The sequence below is a fragment of the Silurus meridionalis genome, chromosome 24 (assembly GCF_014805685.1).
Source record: "Silurus meridionalis isolate SWU-2019-XX chromosome 24, ASM1480568v1, whole genome shotgun sequence".
NCBI classification, from domain to species: domain Eukaryota; kingdom Metazoa; phylum Chordata; class Actinopteri; order Siluriformes; family Siluridae; genus Silurus; species Silurus meridionalis.
This window is the reverse complement of record NC_060907.1, coordinates 5564935-5585744: the sequence shown is the minus strand read 5'-3', so window position 1 is coordinate 5585744 and position 20810 is coordinate 5564935. Positions and strand designations below refer to the sequence as shown.

Sequence of the window (20810 nt, the reverse complement as noted above, 5' to 3'; positions counted from 1 at the left end):
GAGTAAATGTGGAATGGGGTGTTTAAAAACACACACTTTTGTGCTTATAGTGTATATATGAAGTGGTATCAGTAACAGAGTTTTGTGTTAATGGATGTAATCGAGAATGCGTTCGGATTAAAATAGCATGCGGATGAGTAAGAACATCAGAGGTGAAGATGCCTTTTTAACCACGCGTGCTGTACATTCTTGGCAGCATGTCGGCGGTAGCGATTAGGGCGAGGAGGTACTGTATAAAGAGGAAAAACATGTCGAACACGTAGCCGTGAAGCCGATTCTGATAGTATCACACGTTTTAAAGAAGATGTTTTGTTTCTTTCGGCTTTGACTGTGCGGACGGGGGATGGGTGTGGCACCATCCAGAGAAACGCAAACTGCTTTATTTTCTCTTTATGATGGTGAAGGTCGTCTTGTGGAATGCGCTCAGAAGGCGACAAAGTTTGTTTTTTGATGAAGGTTTCTTCAAATGTGCTGATTTTATAACTGATTATGTTCTGGATGCGAATCGGATCGAACAATTCGGATATTTTTCCTAAAATGAGAAAAATATATGTAAGAAATATTTTAAAATGGTACTGTATAAAAGCTCCACATTGAAGGAACAGCATTTATTTGGGTTGTTGGCGAATGGCAGATGCAAATGTTTTTAAATCAGATTTATTATTAAATTTTTTGTACAATTTTTGTGCATTCTTTTAATAAAAATTTCATATCAGATGATATTAGTCTGCTATTGATTTCTCAGGAATTTGGGTTAATTTTTTTACAAGTCTTTCTTTCTTTGTATATTTATTTATTTATTTATTTATTTATTTATTTGTCTGTTAATTTGTTCCTTTTTTATTAATTAATTAATCAATTAGTTAATGTTTTATGCATTTATACATTGTTTATTTTTAATTGATCTGCCTGTCTGTCTATTTATTTGTTGAATTTTTTTATTTGTATATTCATTTGTTGGCCTGTTTGTTTATTCATTTATTTATCGATTTGTCTGTATGTATGTGTATTTATTTGTGTTTTTAATTCATTCTTTCATTTATGCATTAATTTATTTGTCTGTAGATATTTTTTTGTTTATTGATTAATTTATAAATCTCCACAAGCATACCCCATAATCTGGTGGAACATCTTCCCTGAAGAGTGGAAGTCATTATTACAGCAGCAATTGGGCAGTACATGTTGAATGGAAAGTTTGAAAAGAAGCACACAGAAATCTCAGGACTCCACAAAACTTTTCCATATTTTGTAGTTCTCATGGATCCCCACTTTTACTTTTCATATTTAAGTCAAAATGTTTTTCCTTTTTTTTAGTTTTTACTTATCAATGGAGAAATTTTACTTTCCTTGACTGATCTTCAAGCAGACTCTTAAAAATGTAATATGAGCGGTGTGTGTGTTATTTTCTTATCAGAATGCCACTATCGGCGGTTCAGTGCTCCAAAAATGTCTTTAAATCTGAAGTCGGCGTGGCCAGAGCACACCCCAGGAAACCCAGGATATCACAAACAGAAAAGTCAGCTCGGACAGTTCCTCAACCTCAGCTACATCACTCCAGTTCACGACTGCTCTCCACTCGGGGACGTACTTGTGACTTATATGGTTTTATCTTATCAAAACAGATAGTCTGCTATCTCCCAAATCCAGATCCCAAGCATCCCATGTGCTCTAACGTAGATCCATCTCAGGTACTCATAATTCAGGTCTATATAATGGTTTATGTACTAAATAAGCAGGAAATCTGTGTTGATAATCCTTATAGTTTCCTGTCAGGTGATGGAGCCTTTAGTAACTTTACAGCATTCCACATGTCTCATCGTAGCTCTCACGCCTCAGGGGAGTGTCTTTCTCTGTGTCTCAGGTGTGGTGACTTTCGCTCGGGACGTCAAACCAGTTTTTCTTCCAGAAGTTTAAACAACCTGCCAAGCCTGTCTATACACTCACACACACACACACACACACACATATATGAACATATACACAAACAGCTGGGCGTCAGTCAGCTCAGGCACAGTGAGCTTGTGTGTCAGTCACACAGTTTTGCATCGTCAGGCCCTCGTCAGGTATCGTCTTCTCTTCGCTCGTGTATCTTGCAGCAGGTGTGAGGATGCCTTCTGCTTCCACTCTGTTCGGTGCCTCGGGCAACAAGATCCAATCCGAGAGCACGCAGGCTGATGGCAAGACCTACGAGCAGCTGAGGCAGGAATGCCTGCAGAGGAAGAAGCTGTTCGAGGATCCTGATTTCCCCGCCACGGGATCATCGCTCTTCTACAGCCAGAGTGTCCCTGTTAACTTCGAATGGAAAAGGCCCGGGGTACGTACTGAACCCGCACCGCTGAAAACGGGAAGCCGATGTGTTTTATTATCATCAGGTGTCAAGAAACGTTATGGTGAAACAGTTACAGGTTTCGTAAAAAGTTTCAGAGGTCAATCGTCAATTCGGTTAGTCATTTGGACCAAATGCATGCGGTTCTACAGTTTTTCTCAGTTGCTTTGGAGTGTTTCTCATATCAGAAATGAAATCCTCAAAACAAATTGTTCAGCCTCCACATCATGTCGTCACCTGTGCACATCAGAAAAGCATTTTCTCGTCGCTTCGATCGCGTTGCGAACGCTCGGGTACATTCATTCAACTGATTGTGTACAAATGTCTGCTGTTTCCTACATCAACAATAGTTTGTCATGTTGATCAAAATATATTATACTGCTTCTCTCCTGAATAGTTTTAACCCCCAAATCATTTAGGCATCAGTTTATTGCATAAGTCATTGAATGCTAAATAGTTAAACCAGTTGTTATTATGTGTGAAGCTTGAATTTTATGTTCAACTTTTTTTTTTGTCATTTGTATTTTGAATTGAATTGTGCAGATCAATCTTGAATGTCACTAATGAAGGCGAGTGAACGGGATCAGATCGACCAATGATCGACTTGTTCTCTAAAACAGGTCAAAGGTGAATCTCGTGAACCCTCAATTTTCTGACAAACACAGAATTACACTTTTTGAAAATGGATAAAAACAGGAAATGAACGAACACTAGTACAGTGCAGTAAAAGTGTGTATCCTGTTCAGTCTTTTGCAATCAATATACAGCACATACAGTAATGTGCACGTTTGTGCTGTTAAAATTCATACAGAAGAAATTCAGATTTGTGATTTTCAATCATTGGAATCCAAACCATAATTTACATCAGAAAATACTGAAACTGTTCACGACTAAACAGTGTGATGATATCGTTTGTAAAGAATAGCAAAAGGATCAGACATTCACAGACATAAATACTTACTGTTGAGAGATGAACTAAGGATTTTGAGAAAAGTTCAGGCTTTTGCAAGAAATTCAATGTGTTGTACAGTTTGTACAAACTGGTTTCAGAAATGCAGTTACTGTTTTGCAAATATAAATGATGATTCAAGAAAATGCTCCAAAGTAGCTGAGAAAAACTGTAACATAGTGTAAAGGTTTCAGGCTGGTAACTGGAACATTGTCAATGCCAGACAGGTGACGCTGGACATCCTGGACCATGAGAGAAAAGCAGGAGGACCCATGTGTAGCTCCTAATCCCCTAACAGCTCATTTTCATACTCATAGCCAAGTTAGTCAGCAACTAATCCAGGATTAGTCAGAAACTCCAATTCATTCAACAGCAGAGTCTATTCAGCCCTTTCCAGGATTCAGGAATAATGTAAAACTTTTCAGGATTCAAGAAGAGATTCATCCATTTTCAGGATTTAGAAAAAGATTGAAACTTTTTAGGATTCAGGAAAAGATTTAAACTTTTTTAGGATTCAAGAAAAGATTCAGCCCTTCTCAGGATTCAGGAAAAAAAATTTTTCTTTTCAGGGTTGAAGAAAAAATTCAGCCCTTTTCAGTATTCAGGAAAATATGTTAAAAAACATTTTAGAATACAAGAAAAGATTTAGCGAATTTCACAATTTAGAAAAAGATTCAGCATTTTTCAGGATTCAGGTAAAAGATTAAGCCTTTTTCAGGGATGATGAACCTTATTTCTAACACCAAAGTTGGGTCCTGTGATCCAAGTCCGTGGACAATAAAAGGATTTTTTCCATTGGTGCCAATCACAACCCACCATTATCAAAGTTATTTCATTTACTTTGCATTTCATTTGCAAGGTGGTAGTTTAGTGGTTTTGGTATTGGACTTTGGATCCGAAGGTTGTAAGTTCAAATCCCAGCCACAAAACTGCCAAGCTGCCACTGCTGAGCCCCTGAGCAAGGCCCTTAACCCCATAGCTGCTAAGTATGAATAGAATAAATATTAGTCACTCTGGATAAGAGCAGCTGTCATAACTGTGAATTACTGTTTGGATTTTTTAGACTTGTTTGACTTAAACAGGTTAATATCTCAAGAAATATCAGTGCTATGAAATGGGTATGAAGGATCTCCTGTGGCAAAAAGCAGTTTTCTGCCAGTATCCTCATTACCTATCTGCTTTTTCTTTATCATACAACACTACTACTGTACTGACTGGGGCATGTGTTCTCTTTGAAATATGTGAAATATGTGAAAACCAGCCAGCAATATCATTTCAAACTTCTTCTCAAGCTGCATGACAAGAGAAGCATAACACAATGGGGGCAAAGGAAAATCAGAACCTCGTGCTGCTGTGATTGACAGGAGATGGAGCGTGTCCCTCCCACCCAGAGCACAGCAAATTTTGCTCGCCATGCTCTTAATTACAAAAAGCTGTGGCATCATAGGTATTCAGACTCGCGATTTACGTACGATAGGATGGACACCTTCTGATAGGAATAGCTGGAATAGTTAGATAGTATATTCAGGTAGTATATCCAAGTATATCATGCTAGAGATGATAGATAGATAGATAGATAGATAGATAGATAGATAGATAGATAGATAGATAGATAGATAGATAGATAGATAGATAGATAGATAGATAGATAGATAGATAGATAGATAGATAGATAGATAGATATTATATTATGCTAAATAGACAAACAAACAGACAGACAGACAGACAGACAGACAGACTTACAGATAGATAGATAGATAGATAGATAGATAGATAGATGATAGATAGATAGATAGATAGATAGATAGATAGATAGATAGATAAATTATGCTAGATAGATAGATAGATAGATAGATAGATAGATAGATAGATAGATAGATAGATAGATAGATAGATAGATAGATAGATAGACAAACAAACAGACAGACAGACAGACAGACAGATAGATAGATAGATAGATAGATAGATAGATAGATAGATAGATAGATAGATAGATAGATAGATAGATAGATAAACAGATGATAGATAGATGATAGATAGATAGATAGATAGATAGATAGATAGATAGATAGATAGATAGATAGATAGATAGATAGATAGATAGATAGATAGATAGATAGATAGATAGATAATGTGTGTTTTGCATAAATATTCATTAACAGTAAAGAATGAGTTCAGTAGCTGCCATTAAACTTCCATTATAATTCACAATAAACTGCTTTTTATAGACATTTTTTTTCTTTTTTTTTCTTAGGTTATGTTTTAAAATGGTTTAAAATACTTCTCGTGGTAATCAGATTACAGACAGTTAGAGATACTGTAAATATGTTACTGAATAAAGCAACCCACATTCTTTTTTTACTCTTTCACCTTATCCTTCTCTCACTCTGACAAGTTTTTCTGGTTCAGTCAATCAGTCAGGAAAAAAGAATACAAATATGTAAATATTGGCATTTTTATTTTCCAAGATTTGTTACTACACAGTGTTTCCAAAAATCTTATGACACCTGACATATGTGCTTCTTCCACAAAATATTCCCACAAAGTTGGAGGCAAACAAAACCTCACCTGTATCAGTTCCTGACTTTACTAACATGCTTGTGTGGCTCTGAATGAGCTCAAATCTCCACATAAATCTAGTGAAACATCTTTTAGAAGAGAGAAGCTTATTATAAGAGCAAATGGAGACTAAATGTGGAACGAGATGTTTATGTTCTCATGATCAGGTGTCCATAAACGTATGGAAGTGGTGTGAAATCAGAAGCTGCCAGTTAACACTGTTTAATTATGCAAGTATAAACCAGTGGCTAGCTGAGTCATGAGGTCTCACACACACACACACACACACACACACACACACACACACACACACTGTGACCAAAGATAAGCACTTCTCAGTAATGTTTTCCAATAATTTCTTAGAGCTTGTGTAGCGGAATTAATAAATAAAGATTCACTGTTTACTTCAGGCGACCCTGACATGCTAACATGGTGGTAAAGGAAGGCTAGCAAGTTAGCAAGACTGTACATTCCCAATTTTACGCAGCGAATCGTTCTTTTTTGTTTCGGGTGGTGGTTTTAATTTTTCTTCTTCGTCTTCTTCTCCATCTTCTTCAGAGGCTTTGGTCAAGTTGTAGTTAGAAATACTGATACACAACATAACTGTAATAGTTTCCTCGCATATGATTGTTGAACCACATTTTTCACTTGGGCGTTCACCTGTCAGTGGAGGTGTGTGTGAGTGTATGTGTGTGTGTGTGTGTGTGTGAGAAAGACAGTTTGTCATTTTTTTCACACTCCATCACCGCTTGATCGCAGCAGTAAAAATGCAACCACACCTTGCAGGTGTCCCTCCCTGGTCTCCTCACAACTATGCACTTTAACAGCATTCCAGTTGCACCAAATCAACCCTATTCATTTGTTTTTCCTTATTTTCCTTCTCTCTCTTTCTTTCCTTCTCTCTCTCTCTCTCTCTCTCTCTCTCTCTCTCTCTCTCTCTCTCTAATGTAGGAAATTTGCCAAGATCCCAAGTTCATTGTCGGAGGAGCGGACAGGACAGACATATGTCAAGGACAGCTGGGTGAGCAGATGTTAATCTGTGTCTTTACTTTTGACGCAGTGCTCAAACACACACACTATATGGACAAAAGTATTGGGATGCCTGCCTTTTTCACCCATATGTGCTTCTTCCCAAAACTGTTCCCACAAACCTGAAGGCACACAATTGTATCTAAAGTCTCTGGAAGCATGAAATTTCCCCTTCACTTGAACTAGGAAACTGTAAAGAAAGGTTTTAAAAATTAAGCTTAAGCCTTTACTTAGCATTAAAACAGCATTATTATTATTATTATTATTATTATTATTATTATTATTATTACTATTATTATTATTCAGCATTCAGTTCAGCATTATTAAATCTCAGCAGCGGTAGTCTAACAGTTAACAGACTGGAAACCCAAACCTGTTCCAGCATGGCAATGCCCCTGTGCACAAAACGAGCTCCATGAAGATATGATTTACATGGTTTGTAGTGGAAGATCTCCTGCTATAGAGCACCAACCCTACTGGACACCTTTGGGGTGAATGTAAACACTGACTGCACCCCAGGAACCTTACTCTTCGATTACGATCAAGGACTAAGAATACCATCAGTCTGAAAAAAAGAATATATTTAGAAAAGTGTTTTTTTTTTTTTTTAGCATAAATGCTAATTCAACTGCTAGTAAATCTTTAGATGTCACTGTAGACTGCTAGTGACTTAGCTTTCTGGACATTAAGTGGAAGCTCTTTCCATCACACAGGTTTTTGACACCAACAAAGTCAAAGGCCACCCACTGATCCTAAATATTCTGTCATAGAAATTAGAAATGAGACACTTTTTAGCATTTGGGTATGTCAATGTATGTGTATGTGTGTGTTTGTGCGTGTGTAGGAGACTGCTGGTTGTTAGCAGCCATCGCCTCACTGACGCTGCACAAAGAGATCCTGTCGAGGGTTGTACCACCAGAACAAAGTTTTGATCACGGCTACGCTGGCATCTTCCACTTCCAGGTAAAGTTTAGCAGCCCGGAGGTGATTTAGTATTATGCTTAAAAATGCATCTGAATTAATGTTGTGTTTGTGTTACAGTTCTGGCAGCATAACCGATGGCTGGACGTGGTTGTAGACGACAGGCTGCCGTGTGTGAGGAACAAGCTGGTGTATCTCCATTCGAATGAAGGCAACGAGTTCTGGAGCGCACTGATGGAGAAGGCGTATGCCAAGTACGTCGAAAGTTGCTTTCGCTCGCAAGTTGGCGTTCACCCACTGTAACTGTTGTCCTCGTAGTGTAGCACTTATTAGATAAGCTTTCTCTCGAGGGGTTAGCTTTTTATCACCTGTTCTCTCATTAGACTTGTGTTGAGGTTATCTTTCCCTTTCCGGTTTGCTATCATTTATTAGAATACTTTTTTTTGCACTTGTACAACATTTACATTTACGACAATTGGCAGATGCTCTTATTCAGTGCGACTTACAACTAAACAGTTGAGGGTTAAGGGCCTTGCTCTTGAAATTGCAACCTTCCAATGCAGAGTCCAACGCCTTAAGACCAATAAGGTATCACCTTTCACACCAAGTTAGCGTTCTCTCACTAGTCTGCTTTGACTTGCTAGTTAGTGTTTTTTTCACTTGTGTACCACTTTCTAATTGCGTTGCATTTTCTTGCTAGCTTGCGTTTTTACCTATTAGCCTAATTTCCTATACTAGGTGCGATTTCCTTTACTAAATACCAAACACCAAGTTTTTTATTTACTAGGATTTCTTTTGCTTGCTAGGTCACGTTTTACTTGCTATTTTGAGTTCATTTTCTAGATTAGGTTTTTTTCACCACAATAAAAATCGCTCAGTTTAACTAAAAGTTTTTGCTTGCTTAGGTTTGTTTTTGTTTGCTAGTTTGTTTCCTTTATATTCATTAGCTGCCACAGACTGGGTTAGCTCTGTAGCTCTTTAATTAGTGTACTTTCTAGTAGAATCTTAGGGTTTTCTTGCCAGTTTGCAAATGTGGAAGATCAAGAAAAGCTTGTTGAAGGACATCCTTGTGATTGGTGAAAACAAAAAAAATTACACAAGAGTTTCTTTACACAAGAATTTTTCCCCACCCAGTTCTGATTCAAAGGAAAACACAATCAGGAATTAAACAGACCAGTTATTTCCAATTAGACCAGCAGATTGTGGCCAAAAGAATAACACGGTCCTCATTAGAAACCAACTGCACGTTCAAGTCCCTTGTGTTTTTACCGGGTGCGGTTTGAAGTGGTAGTTTATTCTGCACCATGTCTGTGTGCCAGACTGAACGGCAGCTACGAGGCTCTGAAGGGAGGCAGCACCCTGGAGGCCATGGAGGACTTCAGCGGCGGAGTCGGAGAAATGTACGAGACCAAGAATGCTCCCGCAGATCTTTTCATCATCCTCAAGAAGGCGCTGGAGAGAGGCTCCATGATGGGCTGCTCTATAGATGTAAGAATGGGGAGAACATTTCCACATGAGCACTACATGTTCATCTTCCTGCTTAGTCTAAGAATTTCTCATTACTAATGTACTTGGTTAAAAAACTGGACAAGAAACAGTGTAGGTTTGCTTTATAGGTTTTCCAAAGGCATATGGATATTGAGCTGGATAAAAATAGCTAATTTAATGCTTTTTTAGAAGGTTTCTTTTTTTGACATTATTTAAAAAACAGGCCTTTGTAGGACGAAAAAAAAGATAAAATAAAACCAGATGTTCTTTTCCTGTTCTGGATCCAGGAAGTTACAGCTCTGCCTCTGCCATGTTTATCTGTAGTATATGTGACTCTCAGGACACGCCTCAGTCTCTGTAGCAGCAGCAGTGCTGAGAGAAACAGTTTGGCGAGGAGAAATCGATCTACTTATCAAATATTGGTCACAAATCACTAGTCACTTTTTAATAATAAAAGTAAAGCACAACTCCTAATAATTATATATAAATCGTTCTTTACCCACGCAGATATGTTACAACAGATCAGATACGAGTTGACATTCGTATCAGGAGGCATATTTTTTTAAATCAATGCATCACATTGTTAATTTTTATGCTGATGCACCGATAGGAACCGGTGAATCTTACCAACCCACAACTTTCACTGTTTATTGTTTTTTTCTCCCCTCTCCCAGAGCTTTTCTCTCCCCTCTTTGAATTGCTCTTGTTCCCTAAAAACACAGAAAGATCGTTAATCTAAAATTCACTCAGGTATAGGATCCTTAACACTCACCTTTCCTGGCATTCCTGATTCGCAAATCACCTGCAATGAAGATCCCATTTCCACATCCAGCATCAAGAAAATATATTATTATTGTTTGCAGATTAGCATATAAATATAAAGTTTCCATGGTAACATATTGTCTCTTTCTCTCTAGATCACCAGTTCAGCCGAATCAGAAGCTCAGACTGTAACAGGCCTGGTCAAAGGTCATGCCTACTCCATCACCGGCCTGGAAGAGGTTATTCCACCAGCTTTCATTCGAATCCCTCATTTTAAATTTACGTAGCATTAAATTCTGATTAAATGAAATTTAATATAGTGATTCTGTGTTTTTTGTTCTTCTCCAGGTGAACTACAGAGGGGGGAAAGTACGACTGATCCGCATCAGAAACCCCTGGGGGCAGGTGGAATGGAACGGCCCCTGGAGCGATAAGTACGGCTTTGCTGGTCACCATTTCTACAAAAGACCAGTGTTGAGAAAATATTAGCGATTAGACGCTAATTTCTTTTGTAACGATTTTGTATATACAGTGAAACCCGGTTATCTCGATCTCGGTTATCTCGACAACCCTATTAAGTCGACGTTTTTGAAGTGGAACCGCCAAATTCTCGCTTTTTCTAAGCATTTTTTATCGGTTTTTATGTCGCCGAACCCTGATATCTCGAGCACAAGGGGGGAAAAATTCTCGGTGCAGCCACAGAAGAACTCGCGGAAGTGTCGGAAAAATCAAGGCTTACAGCTGCTACAGGTGTTGTATTGTATACTGGTGAATCTCTGCTGTTAGTTAGTGCACATATGCCTTTTGTTGTTAAATGTTATGCGATGAACGGGAGGCGAAAGCCGCGTTTGGCGGCGCGGAACGTGTGATGAGCAGCAAAAGCATAGAATGAATACCGGCAGGATCGGGGGGGGGGGGGGGGGTGCGCTTCGGCAAGAAAAGAGCCGTTGAGAGAGTGCCGGTGGGAAGACACGTACCGGGATACACATGAGCGATAACAACGACCACCGTGAACCAACATATACCAACAATAACGGACAGTGAGAGTGTGGAAGTTTAAATAGGAGCTGGTGATGATGCTAAACGAGCACCATATGTGCGTGATTGAAGCCGGGAGCTTCAGAGAAAGCGGCCGAGAAAGCACCTGATACACTGAAGGGGGCCGAAGGGGGCGTGGCAGGTGGATTCATGACAGATAAACATGTACTGTATGTATTTTTATAGCATGCCTTCATCAAACAAATCGCGGCAACGCTGTTGTGTAAAAAAAACCCTTCAAAAACACGTGCATGTACATTCTCATTTATTAACGCACATCATGTACATAAAGAAATTTCAAGCACGTTAATATATTGCCGCCATTTTGATTTTCATTTATCTCGATCATCGGTTATCTCGATGCTTTTTGGCGACCCCCTAGGACATCGACATAACCGGGTTCCACTGTAATTTGATTTTTAACATATTATTTAACAATTATCGATCCACCAAGACATATTTGTTGTTTGAACAACGATCGTTTGGTATCAAACCCCATCTATTACTTTAATAAGAGTTGTGTGGGGTTTAGGACTTTCCTGTGATCTACTAACAGCTAATGGCATCCCCTATTGTGGAAAGTTAAGAGAGCGGTCATGTTGAGCGACCACAATGAGTTTATTCATCAGTGCAATTTGGTATCAAAATGCAAAAATGTAAATGATATGATAATTAATGTATAGTTCCAATTTAAACCAGAAAAAAATAGGCTATGGAGCAGTTTCGATGAAAGCAAGTGAATTTCTTCACTGTTATTGACACCAAACATGTCTTGTTTGATGAGTTTATACTGTATGGCTTCAACATATAAAACGTACACGTAGGAAGTCACTCATCATGGAAATAAGTTCTAACCAATGTTCTCATGTTTCCTTGCAGCTCCAGAGAGTGGAGTGCTGTTGATAAAGCAGATAAGACCAGACTTCTCGAAAATGCCACGGATGATGGAGAGTTCTGGTATAAGCTTTGCTCTAACTCTTCCACACATTTTGTTTAAAACCACTCTGTGATAGCCAGGCTTTGTTTGGATTTATGTTTATAATTGAAATGTTACATACAAAACTAAGAATCCAGTACACGATGTCTGTCTTTATTCATTCCCTGGATCTTATTTTGTATAGTTAAGGTTTCCTGGCTTCCAGAAAGAGTTTTAGTGGGGGTGTAGGTTCAGTGGTTAAAGCTTTGGGCAGCTGATTTGATGGTTGTGAGTTGAAATTGTAACTCAATTCACGCAAAAATGTCAAGGAAAATATACGTATATAGACGTAGCACAAAACCCTTGTTGATGAGGGAGCCTTTTAATGGACAACTGAATCCTTAAGTTCTCCAGAGTGTAGATATTATGTATATACTGTACACACACACACACAGATTGCGTAACCCTAAATTCAATACACCAGTTGTTGTGTTGCAGGATGGAGTTTGAAAACTTCAAAGCAAACTACGACAGGGTAGAGATATGTAACCTGAGTCCGGACTCCCTGACAGACGATGTCAAGAAGAAGTGGGTAGTGAACATACTGGACGGCAGCTGGATTCGGGGCTCCACTGCTGGAGGCTGCAGGAACTACATTGGTAAGGGAAAGTCTTTCAGTAATAAATGAAAATCAGTCAAGCCTCAAAACTGCTTGTTATGGAAAGTTTTTACCTCAGGAAAGCAGGAGGGGTGGGTGTAATGATATTATTACTGAACATACAGCATTTGTTAACGGTAAGATGGACTTCCAAGAGAACTTTTAAAGTCCTATCTTTTAAAATTTGGAACGTTCAATTTGTACTTATAAACACCTCAGAGTTTAGGTTTTCATGTTTTAAAGTTAAAAACTTTTTTCAGTTTAAAATGTGAAAATAAATGCCTGTCCAATGAACTTCTAAGAAACCCTTGTTGTTCAGGCTCAGCTATCTGAGCAAAATGGAGGGTTAGCCACAATTATCTAAGCAAAATTAAAAGAGTAGTAAAAGCCATGTTAGAGAACATCTACCAAACCTCCTGCCAGTGAAGGAGTCCAACTTTCACTCTCAGCCACTGGTGGACAGTAATGATGTAAATGTAAATTAAAAGTAAAGTAGTTTTTTCGCATATCTGTACTGGAGTGTTTCTATTTGGGGAAACTTTTTCATCACTACATTTTAAAGTTAAATATCTTTTTACTCAACTACATTTTGTATTTTTAATTAATTGAAAGTTTAAAGGGAGCACTTACTTTTACTGGAGTTATATTTTATTGAGTGTAGCTCTACTTTAACTCAAGAACATGGTTTGTGTACTTCATCCACCACTGCCCTCAGCCAATGAAGGAATTCCACACTCCTCACCATCCCAACATCTTTCTAGAGATAGACTTAATAATGAGCTGGTTTCCTGAGCCAGAAAGTGTTTGTGAGGCTGCAACACCTTTTATTTACCACCTGATTTACCTCATATCCCGTTTCCTCCTCAGACACCTTTTGGACGAACCCTCAGTTCAAGCTGAAGCTGGAAGACGCAGACAGCGATAATCAGTGCAGCGTCATCGTGGCCCTCATGCAGAAAAACCGACGTAGGCTGCGCAAGGAAGGGCTGGACCTTGAGACCATCGGATTCGCTATCTACCAGGTCTGAATGTGTGAAGATCACTCTGATGGGCGCTTTATAAAAAAGTATGGAGTTTCAAAGTCTTTATCGTCCTCCTTTTGCCTCCAGTGCCAAGACAACGAGGACCACGCTGAGAAGGATTTCTTCCGCTTCAACGGTTCGAAAGCACGCAGCCGCACCTACATCAATGCACGTGAGGTGTCTGAGCGTTTCGTCCTTCCACCTGGCAACTACCTGCTGGTGCCCACCACTTTCCAACCCCATCAGGAGGCAGACTTCCTGGTGCGGATCTTCTCTGAGACCAAAGCCGGAGCACTGTATGTACATTAGCATTCTCAAATGCATTCTACCTATCCATAGCTAGGTGAGCATACGTATATACACTATATGCACAAAAGTGTGTGGACACCTGACCATAAGATTGGTATGTACCCCTTTTTGAACATCTCATTCCAAATTTAGTCTCTATTTATTACTGTTATAATAACCTCCACTCTGGGAAGATCTTCTACTATTCGAGGGTGGTATCAAAACGTTTCAAGACTAGTTTTGTAACACACCAACAGATGGCAGCACAAGGCTGCACGCACAGTCACAGGGAGCACTGACCTTCATAAGTCTTGTTCTGTGGCGAAACTTTGTGATACCACCTTGTATGCTGGAGTGTGCTTGTTTAAGCCACAAGGGTTTTTGCAAAGCCGGGTGTCCCAATACTTTTGTTAATATAGTGTCAATTTCTAAAGAATGTTCAAAGTTCAAACAGTCATGTGAATATGACAATTAGACTTCATAGGCATTTGATTTATAGTGTTAGGTAAATAGAAATATACAGTTTTATGGTTTTAATTTTACACTAAATTCCACATACAAACTCGTATCTGTGTTTCACAAGTATATAGAATAAACTTTAGGTTTAAACTTAAAATACTGATTAAATGACCTGTGTGTGAACAGGGAGATGGGCACCACCGTCGACGCTGACCTCCCTGAAGTTAGTGGATTTTTTCTTTTCTTTTAACCTCAAAGTTTTCATTCTTTCCACTAGGGTACAGCTTTTTTGCAAGTGGAATAGATTAAAAAATTAGACTAAAGATCAGTCCTGTACAAATTGAGAATAAGGTTTATGCTCTGTTTAAACAATTTATACGTTTCACTGTACTTTCTAATGAAAGTGTATTTTAAGCTACGCATATTTACCAGCCAGATCATTTACATTTACTATTGGGAATCTGAACAAAGATAACAAAGCACTGTTGATTTGTAGCCACCACCGCCGTCTAAGCCTGAGGAAGAGACCAACGAGGAAAAAGGCCTGAGGAAGCTGTTTGAACAGATCGCTGGCTCGGTAAGACAAAACTTCGTTCATTTTAGGTCTAGGTATTATGCTTTGTTTAATGTGAAAGGTTCCTAGAGGCTGTGGGACTTGTTCATGGAGCTTTTAAAAGAATTGTGTGTAAGTTGTTCCTTTATAGTTCAAACCTAATAAATATATGCCTATTTAAATTATAGGTATAAAAAATATATACCTTAATATATAAATATATGTTCAAGCAGACAGAAAATCAATTTACTTTGATCTTTTTTTTTTTTACCCTCTGTAGTACAAAAAAAAGAGATGAAATAAAACCAGATGTTCTTATACAGTTCTGTCATTAGAAAGTTACAGCTCTACCTCTGCCATGTTGATCTGTATTCTATGTTATTCTCAGGACACGTCTCGGTCTCTGTAGTGTTGTAAAACTTCATATTCACGTAGCAGCAGCGGTGCTGAGAGAAACAGTTTAGAGAGGAGAAATACACACAAATTATTGGTCACTTTCTAAATAATAAAACTATAGAGCATACTAATAATTATATATATATATATATGTAACGCACATGGTGTTATACGCCAGCCAGCTTCAATGTTTTTACCTCACGCACTTTCGTCGGTTCTTGGCTTTGTTCTGCCGATCAGTTCCGCAGTTTGAACACCGAGAAGAAACTCGGGAGATCACAACACTTAGCCATTTAAAAAAACCTGAGGTAAAACTCATTTATTAGCCACAGTAGATTAAACAGTGCATCTTATCTCTCTCTCTCCACACTCTCACAGCTCCCAGGCAGACTGTTCTTTTTCGTCTTTCCAAGTCATGCAGCACTGTTCTCCGATCTCTAAAGTCGTAGTACATCATGTAACCATATATTTCGCTCCCTACGTATAAAATGATTCGCTTTTTATCGATGCAAATGTGTTAAAAACGACGTATCAAACTTGCCAACTTGTGTACGATGCACTGATGAAACTATGTGAATCTTACAATCCCTAGAAGGCAACAAATCTTTCTTTTTTTTTTTTTTTTTGAGTGCCTTTACTTTTCTCCGTCTTATTTTCTTATATGGATTTTTCTTTCGTTTCATATGTGATTTGAATTAGTGATTAGTGATTCCTTGGCACCCAGCTTGATAGTGTATTTCATATTCATATCATATTCATATAAATTTGAGTTAAACCAGAGTTAACCAGCACTCTAGGTCCGACAGTCTGAACATCTTCAATGCTATATAATCGATGTTCTTTCTTTGTGTTTGTAGGACCAGGCCATCAGTGCCTGGGAGCTGCAGGACCTCCTGAACGGAGTACTGAGCAGAAGTGAGTCTGTATTCAGTTCTAACTCGACACATTCAAACGATTCATTCTGCTTTAATTCTAACCTGGTGAATTTCCTTGCTAACAAAGATTTCTGGGTCTTTTTCTGTGACAGGGAAAGAGATTAAATTTGATGGCGTGAGTCTGAACACCTGTCACAGTATCATCAACCTGATGGATGTATCCTTAAATACACAGATATTCAACTTACGGTTGATGCTTTTGATGAATTGTTTCATTGTTTTGTATACGATTCCGCCGGATTTTTTCCTTAACCAGAAGGAAAGTCTGACGGCTCAGGAATGATTGAGTTTCAAGAGTTTAAGGTCTTTTGGGAAAAGATGAAGAAATGGATGGTGAGAATCTGAAACACTATTGAGAAACTTTTGTCTGTAGACAGGTTATGTATAAATGATCTTTAGTAGATTAAAAGGCTTAAAAGCTAAGAAATATATAATTACCCAGCTTTAGACAACACACACACACACACACACACACACATATATATATATATATATATATACTAACTGTTGGACAGGATGACATTGTGGATTGTATTGTAATTTACATTAATTTATAATAATAGAATAATATACAGCTATTGAACCTCATTAAGAGATAAGTTAAGATAAGATAAGACAGTTTTTCTCAGTTGCTTCGGCGCGTTTCTCAGATCACAAATGAAATTCTCTAAACTACTTGTTCAACCTCCACATCGTAAAACAATTTCTTGTCGCTTTGAACAAGCGAATGCTTTGGCACATTTGTTTAATCGATTGTGTACAATTCTCTGCTGTTTGCTACATTATCTGTTTATGCTATATCCACAAAATATATTATACTGCTTCTCACCTGAATAGTCTCAACTCCCAAAACATCTCTGCATCGGTTCATTGCGTAAGTCACTTAATGCAAAATGTGTGAAGATAAAATTTTCTATTAAACTTTTTTTTTTCCGTTTTGAATTAATGAACTGTGCAGATGAATCTTGAATGTCACTAATGAAGGCGAGTGTGAGGCATCAGATCGACTAATGATCATCTAGTTCTCTAAAACAGGTCAAAGGTGAATCTGGAGAATATGTAATTGGTGACAAACACAGAATTACTGAAATGCTGTTTTGAGAAATGCATTTACTGGTTTGAAAATATCGGATGATTCGAGAAAATGCGAAGCAACTGAGAAAAACAGTGATAGAAATGTAGACAGCGATATGTTTTTTTACTGTTGGAAGAAAACAGGAGGAAAAACTGGTCTGTTCTGCTCTCATGCTTTGTCGAATTGTTTACCAGATGTTGTTCCTGTCGTTCGATACGGACCGAAGTGGACGCATGTCCTCCTACGAGCTCCGGTCTGTGCTCAAAGCAGCAGGTGAGGACGCAGTTTGTTCACAAACACAACTAAGATTATTTTAGACAGATTTTAAACTTTCTGTTTGAAATCTTAATCAGTGGTATTGCAATAGACGGTGATCTTGATGAACATACAGTATCTTTCACACTGTTACATAAAACACTAGTATCATGTTGAATATTTTGGATGTTTGGATTCAGGTTAAGTATCAGACAGTGCTCAATGCTCTAATTTTGTGAAATCGATATATTGTGGTGATTTGAATAGCAGGTCTTGGTCTCAGATGTTCTGCCTTTTTGCCATGGGTATGGGTTTTTGCACACTTTTCTGGGCACAAGCTTCAGGATCTTTAGTGGGAACCTGATTGGCTTTACAGGTTATTTCTGTGTGATGGTTTGTTTTCTAAAACACAATATTATGGAAGTCTTAAGAGGCCATGAATTCTCTTCATGTGAGCGTTCACACGCTTGCTGCCACAAACGGTTATTGTCCATGACGCTGCCTCGAGAACATGCTCTTATGCCGAATACACAGAATAAATAAAGAGGTGATTATGAGGAAACGAGAAAGAGGAAAAATATTATAATGCTTGGGCCTGTTCCATACAATATACACACAAAACACATATAAGGTGATCTGATTTGTGTGTTGTTGCTGCTAGACTTCTGTGTTGGGGCTTTTTCACACTGTTACTAACGCTTCTGGAAATTTCTTTAAAGGAATGCAACTGAATAATCAACTGCTCCAGCTGGTAGCGTTGAGGTTTGGAGACGAAAATTTCGAAATCGACTTCGATGATTATCTCACCTGCATCGTCCGACTGGAGAACATGTTCCGTGAGTAGCCTGTGCATTCAGATTCCTACTGAATGAATGAACTGATTTCATTTAAACGATCTTCATTGACCATATCGTAGACTGTTAAAGTCTATCTATCTATCTATCTATCTATCTATCTATCTATCTATCTATCTATCTATCTATCTATCTATCTATCTATCTATCACTCATACAGTATCTATCTATCTATCTATCTATCTATCTATCTATCTATCTATCTATCTATCTATCTATCTATCTATCTATCTATCACTCATACAGTATCTATCTATCTATCTCTCTATCTATCTATCTATCTATCTATCTATCTATCTATCGATCACATGGAGTGGTAGCTCCAGCGGTTAAGGCGCTGGGTTACCGATCGGAAGGTTGGGGGTTCAAGCCCCAGTATCGCCAAGCTTTTACTCTTGGGCCCTTGAGCAGGGCCCTTAACCCTCTATGCTCCAGGGGCGCAGAATCATGGAATGACCCTGCGCTCTGACCCCAGCTTCTGAACAAGCTGGGATATGCGAAGAACAAATTTCACTGTGCTGTAATGTATATGTGACAAATAAAGGCTATTCTATATTCTATTCTACATTTGCAAGAAAAGTTTAATAGAAATATTAGATGACAGATGATGACGACTGGTTTAATCATTTTGCATTCAATGACGTATACAGTGAACTGATGCTGAGATGTTTTTGGAGGTTAAAACTATTCAGGTGAAACCAGTAAAATATATTGTGATCAACATGAACATAAACAAGTGATACTGTAGGAAACAGCAGACACTCGCACACAATCAGTTCAATGATGAACAAAAGCGTTCGCAATTTGATCAAAGTAACAAGAAATGTTCTTATGATGAGCACGAGTGACTACATGATGTGGAGGCTGAACGAGGAGTTTTGAGAATATTTCAGAAACGCTCCAAAGCACCTGAGAAAAACGTTAATAAAACAATCAGCAATCAGTTTAAATTAAAAATTTGGACTTTTATCACAACATTACATTCCTGGACACTTATAATAATATTATACATTACATAAATATTAATATAAATAACATTAAACCTCACTCACACTCGTATGATGGATTGGTTATTAGCTGGAATTAAATGTGCTAAAGCTGAAAAACGACTGGAAAATCTTTCAATTGTTTTCCTTCTTTTTTTATTCCGTAGGGGTTTTTCAAGGCCTGGACACCAAAAATAGAGGCGAGGTGACCATGAACTTTGCACAAGTAAGTGCCCATGTTATAATCTGACATGTTAATGAATATATATCAAATATTATTGTACTTTAAATAGATTTCAATACTTCTAAATACCTGTGAATGTGTTTTCTTTGACTCTTCTGCAGTTTCTGATGCTCTCCATGAACGTCTGAAGATGAACAAAAAGGAAGAAAGGAATGAAATGAAAGTCGAGGAGGAGTGAAGGACCGCCCCTTTTCCCTGTGTGTGGTGCTTAAAGAACCATTCTGTAAAACTCAACTACAGATTTAAAGACTTTAAGAGATTTAAAGATCCGGATGTTTGATTTACACTCAGAAATCTGCTCCTGTTCTACACATGTTCTAGTCTTTGGTTTTATTCGGCTGACTGGGAAGATTGTTTTTGTTTTTGTTTTTCTCCAGATTTTGACTTGTGCTGAAAATCAATGAATAAAAATAAAAGGCATAAATTGTGAGAATCCTGTGCACATGTTTTCTTCAGAATGAACAGAATAAAGCTGCTTTATGTTGCATCAGATTTCAAACATACTAATCAGGGAAAAATTATACAATTATAATATATTGAAATATAATTTTAATATAGCAAAATATTGTAGGATGCATCAATCCAGTAAAAAAAAAAAATTCCATTAGAGCAATAATTATATTAAAAGAAAATTATAGTTAATTAATATTATCTATTTTGTATTTTTATATTATTTACTGATATTCAGAATCTAAAATATCTGACTATTTCTGTATGTAAATTTTTTATATTTATTTAAAAAAAATGTTAAATATTTTTATTTATTTATTTATAAATGATTGAATAATTGATTGCTGCATTTATTTACATCATTTATTGTATATTTATTTAATAGGTAAATTGTATTAATAATCCATTTTGCCGTAACTAAACAAACCAATGAATACAGATCAAACTTAATTACAAAAAAAAAGAAAATAAAAGAAGACAAATAAATAAATAGAAAAATATGACAAATAAATAATGCAAATTAAACAATTAGATTTTTTTTTAAATGTTTTTTTATTAGTTCAATCCTATACTTCATTTTATATATTTCTAGTTATATATTGTATTATTATTATTATTGTTATTATTATTATTAATTATTATTATAC

The 20810-nt window shown here is 37.4% G+C and overlaps 1 protein-coding gene across 1 annotated transcript; it reads left to right on the top strand.

The window, feature by feature from the left end:
• The first annotated feature begins 1944 nt into the window (after window positions 1–1944).
• On the top strand, window positions 1945–20143 carry capn9 (calpain 9). Its single transcript, XM_046837222.1, has 20 exons — window positions 1945–2314; window positions 6786–6855; window positions 7708–7826; window positions 7905–8038; window positions 9104–9272; window positions 10190–10273; window positions 10383–10468; window positions 11952–12029; window positions 12487–12647; window positions 13514–13668; window positions 13756–13964; window positions 14602–14638; window positions 14912–14992; window positions 16222–16279; window positions 16392–16456; window positions 16564–16632; window positions 17569–17647; window positions 18349–18465; window positions 19637–19695; window positions 19815–20143. The coding sequence occupies exons 1-20, from the start codon at window positions 2108–2110 to the stop codon at window positions 19839–19841; spliced, it is 2064 nt and encodes a 687-aa protein (XP_046693178.1). The 5' UTR covers window positions 1945–2107; the 3' UTR covers window positions 19842–20143.
• Window positions 20144–20810: the final 667 nt, after the last annotated feature.

Excerpts from the sequence above, each read along its gene's own strand:
- capn9 (XM_046837222.1), top strand. The coding sequence starts at position 2,108 with ATGCCTTCTGCTTCCACTCTGTTCGGTGCCTCGGGCAACAAGATCCAA. Across the intron at positions 14,639-14,911 it reads TCGACGCTGACCTCCCTGAA|CCACCACCGCCGTCTAAGCC; the intron begins GTTAGTGGATTT and ends GTTGATTTGTAG. Across the intron at positions 19,696-19,814 it reads TGACCATGAACTTTGCACAA|TTTCTGATGCTCTCCATGAA; the intron begins GTAAGTGCCCAT and ends ACTCTTCTGCAG.